The sequence below is a fragment of the Lepisma saccharinum genome, chromosome 1 (assembly GCF_977018435.1).
Source record: "Lepisma saccharinum chromosome 1, izLepSacc3.1, whole genome shotgun sequence".
NCBI classification, from domain to species: domain Eukaryota; kingdom Metazoa; phylum Arthropoda; class Insecta; order Zygentoma; family Lepismatidae; genus Lepisma; species Lepisma saccharinum.
This window is the reverse complement of record NC_139229.1, coordinates 33557808-33570042: the sequence shown is the minus strand read 5'-3', so window position 1 is coordinate 33570042 and position 12235 is coordinate 33557808. Positions and strand designations below refer to the sequence as shown.

Below are 12235 nucleotides of genomic sequence, written 5' to 3'. Positions count from 1 at the left end.
AAATTGGGATTCTATTCTCTCAAGCAACTACATTTATTATAACCTGTTTATATGTTACATAGTAACCTGTCGTGTTGCCGGGTCCCAAACAAGGATCCTATGTTCTGTTATCACGTAAGGGTGTCTACTAACACAAGGGGTAGAACAAACTAGGATGCGAAGTATACACACTGAATGAGAGAGGTCACCTTTACTTATGTTTTTTTCTTGAAAGCCCCGTAGTCGTCATCCTAACACGTTACGAAGCCAGGTGACCTAATTGTGGTCATGTCAATGTTTCCTGGTCATCTTTAATTCATTCTCCATACATTCTCATCGTCACGATTAGCATAGATCAGAACAAATGAGACGAAAATATTCAAAATTTAAATTATGTTTACTTGCACATACAGGTGTCAGAAATTCATTTATCTAGAAAACCAAGACTGGAATTAACTACAACCATTCCTTTAGTTAGACAACAGATAACAATGGTGTTTTCCTCGGTGCGAGGAAGTCTTGCTACAAAAACTAAGTTGGCAGCAATAGAACATACCAAACTGACAGTCGCTGAAAGTGCGGAATTCTGTCGTCTGCTCACGGCACAAACGTCAGACTAACCCGAAAATTATGGGGTTCTTCTAGCCCTTTTCACCTCAATTGCAAAATAAATAAATAAATTTAGAAAAAAGTGATGAAGAATTGACAACAGGGCTCGAGCACTATTCGTTGGATTTTCGCGATGTCTCATGATTGGTAGTTCTTTCTGGAGGTGTGTGCATAAATCAGGGGTTGAAAAAATACAAACAAATAAAAAAAAACAGAAGTGAACAAAAATCTAGATCGATGACATCTGGTGGGTGGGGGAGAACGTCTAAGACACAATTATCGTGCTGATGGCCGGTAACAACACTTTTGAAAACGTCATGCCACTGCCAAGTAAAGAAGCGGTCTGGAGAGACATTGAACCACTCTCCATGACATAGCTCCCCCCCCCTCCCTTTCTTTTTACAGATTTAAGCAACTAATGGAAATTATCGCACTTCTGTGCCTACCCTGCTAGGAACTCTACGCTTCGCCACTGTTTCAGAGGATTTTCCCCCCTTTTCTCTAATTATCAGGATTCACATAAAACACAGAATAAAACTAATTTAAATTATAAAGAGAGGTTCTTATTATTACATAACATGCATTAGCCTATATTAAATTAGATTATAATTAGAAACTATGTCACGAAAATTCCCCCCCCCCAATACGTAAAAGGCACCTATTACAAGCGTAAAGGACGATGATACGTTTTGCACAAACCACCGTGATTTGTTTGCATGACCTAACCTAATGTACTCACCCTGTCTCTACAATCCACGTGGACCTTTCCGCTGTCCAGCACCCTCTTCAGCACCAACAGATCTCCTTTCAAGCTGGCCAGATGGAGTTGAACATCTGAAGGAGATTCTTTCTGGAAACATAAAGAGACAACAGGTAAGGAAAAGGCATTCTAATTATTTTTTACTTTGATTGATTGATTTATTTTACTTCGTTTATTGTGACACTTTTGGCTAATTTGTGAAGATGGGGATGAGTGATGATATGATGAAATTGATAAATGGACACTCACAAACATCCATGCTCAGGTCAGGATTCGAACCCGGGACCCATGGCGTCGTAGCACAATGTGCTTTTCTACTTTGAAGAATTACAAAAGTCTTCACATTATAGACACTCTTGTAGAGTGGGATGCATAAGTATGACCAAGCAAATTGTCCATCACGATGTTGATTTTCTTCCTTGTATCCAACGCGAGTTTCAAGAATTGAAACAAAACGCTAAACAAGCTGAAAAACACGAAAAACATTCAAAAGATAAATTAATGAAAAAAAATAACGAACAATTTGCCTAGCGATACTTGCGCCTCCCACTGTACAGTAAGGAAACCTACGACCTGTTATTTTATAAAAAAAAACCTGCCGCAAAATTAGTTTGGTATTGAGAGCTGAAGGAACACGCGTCACGGTGTTGCCATATCATGCGGTACGGTACGCAGTGCAGCCTTCTAACGCTGTGTCGAGGAAAACGTGTTATAAAAAAGAACAACAATGATGAAATGTGTTATTGTTTTTCGAGGAAAACAGAATAACAATAATAACAACAATGATGAATGTGTTATTGTTTTCTATTCATTTCCATCTCCCTTACAACATGAACGAATTAACGAAATGAGCATTGTTTGCAGGTTACCTTTTCAATTCATTCTGAAAATATTGAATATATACACTTTCAATAATCATTTCTTTCCGAAGTCGCCGTTAAAGTCTGCCCATCTTTCAATTATACCGCAACTGAATTGCACAAAGTCCAGTTGGTGAGGCGTCTGACTTTTACGCGGGAGACCCGCGGTGGTTTGGGGAACTCTTTCAAATATCCTTAGCAGGCCTCCCCGATGGGGTAGTGGTAACGTCGTCGCCTTGTAATCAAGGGGTTCGATACCCGGTGGAGGCACATGGCACAGTGGTTCGGATTCCACTTTAAACTGTAGGTCCAGTCCCGATTAGCCTTCCCGTGCATAAAGTGAACTTAAAACAACAAATGAATGAATCAATCAATCAATCAAATATCCCTAGCGACTCCGGAGTCGACTCAGCCCAAATGAGTACCTGGGGTAAAGGCGGTTGGTGAACCACATCACCGCATCACCTCCATAATATGGTCGAGGTCGAGAATGTGTGGAGCCCTACCTCCACATCCCCATATGCCTCCATACTTTATTTTGCGTCCATTATTTGTTTTTGTATGAGAATCCCAGAGATTTTATGACTGTCCTTAAAGATGTTTTCCCACCTTGAAAAAGTCCCGAATCTTTCAACGAAACGCGCAGTTTCCCTACAGTGGGATGAACTTTCCTCCTATAATAAGAATAAATATGGCGACGAATAGCGTCTTGCTGAAAGGTATCTAAATTTGTTACGCGTTTACTGATATTCCTCTTCTTTCCTGGGGTTTCCAGTTTTGAAGCCTCGCATTGATTTATTTCTACCACATTATATTCTTCTTTCCCCATGGTAACAATAGTGTTCTTAGACACGCCGACAGCAGCAGCAGTCCTGTCCAGAACTTTATTTACAGAAATGATTGAACCCCCATTGTTTCTCTCTTGCTCAAAATATTTGCGCACAGAACAAACGTTTTCCCGCGTTTGGCCTTTGAGAGGAATTCCTCGAGTATTGCCTCCTGTGCTTGACATTCTTCACACAAGCACACGACACACTCAAGCAGAAAATTATGTACAAAAAAAAACACACTAAAACAACACGCTATATACAACAAAGAATACTCTAAATTCAGTAAACACTAAACAAACGGACAGGTTAAAATATCACAGCAACGCAACAAACAACACGTCCTGTCCCAACAACATGAAAACTGATCGCAAGAACAATCGCCCGATAAGCGGCAACACCGTGATAAACGTTTTCTGTTGCTAGGTAACCAGAGCTTGGGTGAAGCACTCGGAAGATTTTGATTGGCTCGCATGCCAGCAACCCACCCTGCCGCAGTAAAGTAGACCCGCTTTCTCCACGTGCTTCCCAAGTGTCAATACCAAACTAATTTTGCTGCAGGTGTTGATGATATTCAGCGAACAACTTCCCCACAATTCATTGCGCCATATTTCGGGAAAATAGGTCAGATCCTGCGTTGAAAACATGCCAGGCAAGCATTGTGGGTATGTTCTTTGCCGACGTTATTCAAGGTATGATTATCATTAGGGAAAGGAACTTTAGGTAGATAAATGTTTTTTCTGCGATAAGATAGAGACCCTCATTTTTGCCAAAATTCTGATCATAGCCTTATATGTCAACACAGCAAATTTTATTTTACATAAAAACACATATTTTCCAGTTTTCCGTATGTAAATACATATTTTGCGAATTTTCATTTTAAATACATAAAATCGCTCATTGACTTCATCTACCTCGAAATCCTCGAAGGAAAAATGTTTATTCTCCGCACCTCTTTCATATCGAGAGTGCTAGGTTTGTTTTGTCTTTGAACAACCTCGCTGGCAGACTTCTGGCACCTCGCGTACGATCCTATTGGGAGAAAATAGCTGTAAGTAGCTGGGGCTGGCTACACGTAACGATAGCAAGGCTTTTTAATGAAGCAATGCAGCTATTGTGGCCGGAAGACATAACATTTGGTTAAATGTGTGGCTCATGCGTTGCATAGAATATGTGAAAAGATAAGTGCTCTTTATCACAATGTCGATAAACTGGTTTCAAATGGGAAGAAAGTTAGATCAAGTCGCCTAGAAGAATAGACATTTTTAAACAAAAATGTCCTGAGGTTCCCCTTCCCCCTACACCTGTAGTTACGCATAGTGTTGTCCACGGGATGAGATGGGACAGGCTTTTAAAAATTCGAGACGAGACGAGATTGACCATGTGTCATAAGACAAACGAATATTTTCGAGACGAGACAGCATTTCCACGAGGCTCCACGAGACGAGACAGGCCAAAGTCTCGTCTCGTGGGCAACACTAGTTACGCAATGGGGCACTTGGTTGGATGCAGAAGTTATGCCCAGAACTTTGAAAAAATTGTATCTGTTGTAAATGATCTCGACAAAGAAGAATTCTGCAAGAACTGTTGATGGAGCCCTCCTTAAAAGTCGAATTGGCATACATCTCAACAAACCTGTCCATTCCTTCTAATTCCATATGAAAGCTTGAATCGTCCGCGAACACTTGGTTGAGATCATATGTCCACCTAACTTGTATAGAATTTTTTGGGAAAAACCAAGGTTTTCAAACTTTGTGCCAAATTGCACGTGTTTTGGAAAGTGAAGTAGAGGAAGAGGAAGCTTTGGAAAACTTCAGCGTTAGTGACATTTCGTGCTTCAAATATGCAAGAACTGTTTCTTGTGACGCGGAGCGATCTTTCTCACAATATAAGATGCTTTTTAGAGATAATCGTCACAGATTTACAATGGAGAATTTGGAAAAAACTATGGGGATCCACTGCAACTCTTCCAAAAAAATAGCTCGCTAAGAGGTAATCATTTAGAAACTAATTTCAGGTGTTTAAAATGCATGTTATAGTTTGTTTTTGTTACCAAATGTTTTTATTTTTGTCACATATTTTCCTGTTTTTATCACATATTTTCAACATTTATGACACATAAAAAATAAATATTTCTGAGTTTTTTAGCACATAAAGTTCCGTTCCCTAAATCATGATCATATGAGAAACGTGTACTTTCTACATTTCCCGAAACTCTACAGAACCGTGAAAAGTGTGTAAAGTGGTGAAAAGCAAATTTTCTCGCTGTATGAAGGTTTCTCATACGATTTCCTTAACACACGCGAATATTTTTCCCGATTCTTCCCAGAGTGCACTGCGTGATGACGTAAAGTTGATTATCATCTATTGAAATTGATTACAACATTACCCAATCAACTGAAAAACAATGGACAGCAAGTTAGCTTGACCTACATACGGGCGCACACTAATATAAATCCTTATCAGGATCTTGCTGACCTATATGCCGAAGAAGCTCGGGACAGGGAATCAGTCTCTTACGTCTATCTTCGGGAGATTTCAGACCGGAGCGACACATGTCGCTTGGGAACGAGCCAATCAACATCAACGTTTCACAGCGTAGTGGCATGGCAGGCCGCACAAGCCTGCATTCGATTGGTGATATCTTGAAAAATCTCCCTTACACTGTTTCTTTATATTTTTTTATTTTTACCTGGATTAACAAAAAAATGTTTTCATTCTTTTTTTTCAAAGCCCGCTTATAAATAATCATCGTGATTCATTATAAAGTATAAAAGCCTTCATAGAGCAGGAGTTCCATTCTCATTTTCATTAACAACCCTCTTAACCCCGCCTACAACCCGTATAATGTGGATCCTCTATAGTTATGGCCGCAAACATCAATTCAAAATCTAAATATACAAAAGTTTACCTTTAGACTCTGACACAACCTGAGACCCACAATTCCAACAATTCGAACTAAATACAGTGGTGTGAAGTGTAGTGGTGATTTTGTGTGCATGTGCATATTCACATGGAAGTAAGAAGAATGAAGAGGAACAATAATCCTCAGAACCAATGGCGGAAACTGCCTACACCACGGCGGTAAAAACCAACCAAACAAGGAACAAGGAAGATTACAAATGTTTAGCTGAAGGTGAATGGATTATCATGACTGTAGGTCTAGACACCAGAATCTGAACAAACGTTGTTTCCAGAATATAAATATACAAACGACAAGCTAGTATACATGTACTACTTTCTCTTATCCTCCCTTGCAAGCACTGGCGTACGCAGAATTTTTCATCGGGAGGGATGTGGAAATGTGGATAACAGTACATAACTGTATTCTATGGGGGACGGTATACACAACAAGATATTTCGTATATTAAGAGCTTTCTACTCCCCAAAATGGCAAATCGATGGTCATTTTAAGAGGGGTTTGATTTTACCACTGTGGTTTCTTCCCAGTTCTTCACTGCTTTTCTTTGAAAACGTTGATTTTCTCAAAATTTCGGATGGGGCTGTAGTCCCATCAGCCCCCTTTGCGTACGCCAGTGCTTAACAGACTAAATTTAGGATAATTTTTGAACGATAAAACTGCTCTTGCTCAATTTGTAGAGTTAATAACCCATTCATCTTCAGTAATACAAAACACTAATGTCAATTATATCAAAAGAATACCAACAATGAAAAAGCACGACTGGCAAACGTCAATTCACAATGAATCACCTACTTTTTAAGAAATGCAAAAGCATTGTTCACTGAAGAACTACATTCTCACTAAACGCTAGTGCATCAACAATCATAACGTGGATAATAAAAAGAGAGTAATTTACTACTACATTTTACATGTTATTCCATTATGCCATTGTACTTTTAAATGTAAAAAGTAACTGAGGAAGCGGAACGCATAGTTAAGTATTTTGACTTGAATATCCTTAACACCTTGAAGCATTGTTCTCAGTGTAAGACTCATGAAAGTTGAAGTTTAGATTCGACCCGGAAACCAATGTAGACGCGAATTCACAACCGTAGCCAACTTATATGTTGTTTTTACTGCACAGAGTATGCTGGATAAATGTCGCCATGTTGATCCGAAAAGTATCATAAAAAACACTGCTCTTCTTCAGCGGGGAAGGGCAAGAGTGTGTTCACACACACAGTGTGCTTCAAAAGTCTGGTACCATAGGACAACTCCGTTATTAGTGCACATAGCGAAATATGGAAAGAGGGGAAAGTTGTTAGAAATATGTGGGTTTTCATCGTAGCATCTACCGTTCAAAGAAAATGCCATGTTGCCACGTTTAATTAACCACGAAAGTATTGATAATATCTAGATAACGGTTAGAGCAAACACACGAAAATTCACGTCAATGTTCTACAGGGAATTCGAAGCTGATATAATTTTTCAGATTTTTTAATATCATAGCGATTTTTCTAAAGGAGAGGAAAATTTGAAAACAGCTGCCCTGGTGGCAGCGAAAGGTCCAGCCTAGCCTTAAGAAATGATGACGATAAAACAGTTGTTTTACCAAGAAAATTAATGTCAACAAATCTTTAAAATGGAGAAGCTAGCGCTGCGCCCTGCGAAGCCTGGGGTCCCCGGTTCGAATCCTGCCCTGGGCATGGGAGCTCTTTGTGAGTTTCCCTTCATCATTTCATCACTCATCCTCATCTTCGCGATTAGCCAAAAGTTGCAGAAAAGCGAAGTAAAATAAACCGAATCAAATCAAACATGGTAATCGTGTATTTTAATACTAGGTAAGATTTTCGGGGGGGGGGTCTGGACTCCCTGGAACCCCCTCTAAGAACGTCCTTGAACTTAAATCCTATCCTGAAAAACAGCCTTGCATCGTGTCTTGCCTCTGCAATACCATTACCTGCCCCCTTTTTTTTTTTTTTAAAAAAAAAAAGGACGTATATCCTAGAAACTTCAAGCATGTTTTAATGATTCCATAACACGAGAATCATTTTGCAGACTTTGTCAGCGATCCTTGATGGAGGACTTCGATTGGGAGCAAAAGCTTGCATGCTTGCCAAGCAAATGTATATTTAGGCTGACAAGCATCTTTGAGCCTGTTCCAAATGGGAGTAAATGTGTCAGGGAGGCGTGCAAGCTGGTGGGAGTGGCCCATTCCCTTGCTTACAACTCCTCTGGGGCGAACTCAAGCGTGCTCTTCGCTCTGATTATCGCTGATGCTTTCCTCTATCGATTGCTATCTGCCATGGTTGTGAAGCTAGCGAGGAAAGTGACCATGGTTCATAAACTCTAGAATGCAAACTCAGCAGGTAAGATACATGAGGTTCCATGTCAAATCATACATCCATTTGACCCACCTTCTTGGATTTTTAAAATGTGCGTGGTTTTTACTAAAACTGCAAGTTTTATTATTTTTGGACAGCTGGTTTACGAGATACAGGTGTGTAAAGTTTAAATAAACACACAACTGACAAGAAATTGGTATCATTCATTGAAATGTGCTGACAATATGCATTTGTCTTACGAAATAAGCAAACTTCCTTGGAAACATACAACCTACTATTCTCTTTAGGGTTAAAGACAACATTTTCAAACGTTTGTGCCGCTCTTCGACAACGGAAGAAAATTCTTTCAGTGGCAGCGACAAGGACAAAATCCAAAGTGGAGAAGTTTGGAGGAACAAAACTACACCTAGCCCCTTCACTGTAGCAAGTAGGATAATAGATTTTAATTACTTTCATAATTTGAAACCGACCATTAAGTTGCTGAACTTATACAGCGCCTTTCTGGCATTCAGGACCTCGAATAAGCCGCGTGGATAAACAGGGTCAATATCCTGATCAGTAAAAAACAAAATAAATCGATCACCTACGCATGTGATCGCAATATTCCGATAAGACAAAGTTTGAATTCGGCTAGTGACAAAACCAAAAGAGTGGAAGTAATATGTCACTTCCTTGGTTGGATTATATCACCAAGGGGTGTGTATAGAGGAGGACAATAACAGTCCATTCAAACTCATATTGCTGAGATTTTAGAATGATAAATTTAACAATAAACTAATTATCCTCGATGGCGTAGTGGTAACATCGTTGCATTGTAAGTAGACTTAAAAAAAAACTGAAACACTTAACTGGAAACAAACTAACCCTTTGTGAAAAATCTTGAAACTTCTGAGAGGGTGTTTGGATACATCACTGTAACTATAGAAAACTTTTTAATTGCTAGGAAGGTTGTTATGTTTTATGGAAGTTCTGCATATCGCACCTCAAAATCTGCTTCAAACTATTAATAGCACTTTATCCATCCTTGTAAATCAAAAGTGGCTACACCAGCATCCATAGGAAAATTCCTTTCACTTATCAAGTAAATTGCTAAAGATGCTTAGTCAGAATCCAACAATCTACCATTGCTGTATTTCGAATGCCGCCAGTGATCTACAATGGGCCTTTGATTCAAGTCACGTCATCAACAGTGAGAGTACACATATCTTATCCGTGTTGCATAACGTCCGTGGTGCAGAGAAAGCGCCTTTGTATGCTAATGTTGAGATCATCAATACTGCGACATAACCATTAAAAGAGCTTCCATGTCAAGTACGGTGATTTAATGGATGAACATTCGCCTAAAATAGCTACCTTTACAAGTGTACAACTCCTACGACGGTTGTAAAAAGCTATTGAAGTTTACAAGTTTTAGTTGCACAAGAAAACCAAGATCATAATCAATTCTGTGCATTGATTTGGCGAGAATTTTTTTAAGAAATAGAGTGAAATGTGCTACTGTTAACTCTCATAAATCATAGATCGTGCCCGACCCTGTGGCCGAGTGGTTAGTCGACCTCCGTGGCGAAGTGGTTAGCAGAGCGCGCTCCAACGCCAGGGGTTCTGGGTTCGAGTCCCGGGTAAGGCATGGGTGTTTGTGTTCGTCCAGTTGATAAGAAACAAAAGAAAATGTAAGAATTGAAAAGTATACAAGTGAGAAAAAGAGTGAATGGTGGGGGATACCTCCGTGTAGGGGGGTATTTCCTTGAAATAAAAAAAAAAAAAGTGGTTAGCACATCGCGCTGCGACGCCAAGGGTCCCGGGTTCGAATCCCGGTCGGGCTTGGTTGTTTGTGAATGTCCATTCATCAATTTCATCATTTCATCACTCATCCCCATCTTCGCAAATTAGCCAAGAGGCACAAAACAAGTAAAATAAAACTAAATCAAATCAAAATCAAATCATAGATCGTGTATTGAACAAATGTTTTCGGTACAATTTTGCAGATTGAAGTCCTTTAGTGGTTCAGTTCAAAACTACAGTTTCGGAAAATATTACAAATTTATAACTTTATACCAGCCTCAAGAATACGAGTGTTTGGGCCTTCCTTTAATCACATGAGTAACCTACCAATCTAATACGATACCATAATTGCGAAGATGAGGATGAATGATGATATGATGAAATTGATGAAGAGACACTCACAAAGAACACCCATGTCCAGGCCGAGATTCGAACCCGGGACCCCTGAGGAAGGGGGGGTCGGGGGGATCCAGGGAGAGCTCTCTCTCTCTCCTTGCTCCCCCCCTCCCCCAGGGTTGCCCTTTTCCTTCCTTCTTTCCTTCTCTCTCTCTCTCTTTCTCTCTGAAAGGGGAAGAAGAAAGAGAGAGAGAGATATGTCTTTCTTCTTCTTCTTTATTTTTCTGGAGAAATCCCGGCATCCTCCCCAGAGATAAAAGAGAAAGAAATAGAGAGAAAGAAGAAAGAGAGAGAGAGTATTTATTTTTCTTCTATCTCTCTCTTTCTCTCTCTACGTCCCGGTGGAAGTCCTTGGAATCTGTTTAACAAAGCCGCGTATAACGGCAGAAAAGGAGAGAAAGCGAGTGAGCGGATCGAAGCAGTATACGCTCCTGCAAACGGCTGGTAGCTGCAGTCGCTTTTCCCCTCCACGCAATCCCGTTCCCTCGCACTTGTTCATTGGTCGAGCCCTCCCGAGTCACTACTTGAGCAGAGATTCCCTTTCTTTCGCTCGCTCCAGAGATTGCCGGAACAGACTGTATAGGCCAGTGGTTCCCAAAGTGTGCGCCGCGGCGCCGTGGGGCGCTGTAGCTGGCTTACAGGGGCGCCGCGAAATGTTCCAATATTTTCACTGAAATGACTTACATGTTAGTCTACACATGGTTTTAGGTATGATTGTTCCAAATACGTGCTTATTTATTAGTTTCCACACATAAAATATTTCTTAATATGAAATATTTATTCTTTAACTTAAGGCAAGTAACCTAACAACACTAAGCGTTGCAAGTGTTAGTAGATAGGCCTACATTCTGATTTGGGCGCCGTGGAAAAATCTTGAAACACTGAGGGCGCAGTGAAACGGAAAATTTTGGAAACCCCTGAGGCACTAAAAACTCTCAAAATAGGCAGACAAATAAACACCGGAAATAGGCCACCCCGATGGAGCAGTAGTCGCCTCGTTGCCCTGTAATCAAGGAGTCCCGGGTTCGACTCCCGATGGAGGCACATAGTGGTCCGGATTCCAATTTAAACTGTAGGTCCAGTCGCGATTAGCCTTACTATTCATAAAGTGGACTTAAAACACGAAATCAATCAATCAAACACCGGAAATACAAAAGTGGCACTAAATTTGATAAACCTCGGCATTTTTTCGCCATTTTCCCGGATTAGGCACTCAAAAAGCGGTTATCTTCGAAATAGGCACTTATGACAAAAATATGCAAAAACAGCAGCCATTATAAAATTCAGAAATGGTCTGAAACGGGTTTTAAACGTAAAAGCCTACATTATCTGGGCAAGGAACATTTCAGGGTAAATAGTCAGCCTACATATGACGTATACAGAATTATATTATGTATTATTGGATACAATTATCACCCAATGTTTTCCAAGAGACATTCCACTGAAAATGCAGAGGAACGTGTTATGCACGAGGGTCCTGAGAATAGTCTGAGGTTTACATGTTCTCCACAAGAGCCACGTGAAGTATGCTACTAAATTAGACACCTATGTTTATTTTCACAAAGGAGCAGCTCCACATTTTCTCCTCCTACAACTCAACAGTCCACATTCTTCAGCTTTCAGACCATCCGCTTGTTGACGCTTTGGAAGAAACAAAGGAAAAAGAACAGGTTTTTTTGTTTCACAATCCGCTAAGAAGAAACAAGATCACTTGCTCGACAGGACTGGGGAACTTTATGTGCGTAGCAAACATCCTCCCCTCCCTTCCCTCAACT

General features: G+C 40.2%; 2 protein-coding genes across 2 annotated transcripts in view; one reads left to right on the top strand and one right to left on the bottom strand.

Annotated features, from left to right (window-relative positions):
- Positions 1-12235, top strand: part of RpS21 (ribosomal protein S21) — a 426171-nt gene that overhangs the window by 368176 nt on the left and 45760 nt on the right. The window lies entirely within an intron of this gene.
- The window catches only part of LOC145994385 (uncharacterized), a 150088-nt gene that overhangs the window by 122510 nt on the left and 15343 nt on the right, over positions 1-12235 (bottom strand). The window contains exon 2 of the mRNA XM_083130504.1: positions 1328-1438. Coding sequence (XP_082986630.1) covers positions 1328-1438 — 111 coding nt within the window. The remainder of the gene's footprint in view (positions 1-1327; positions 1439-12235) is intronic.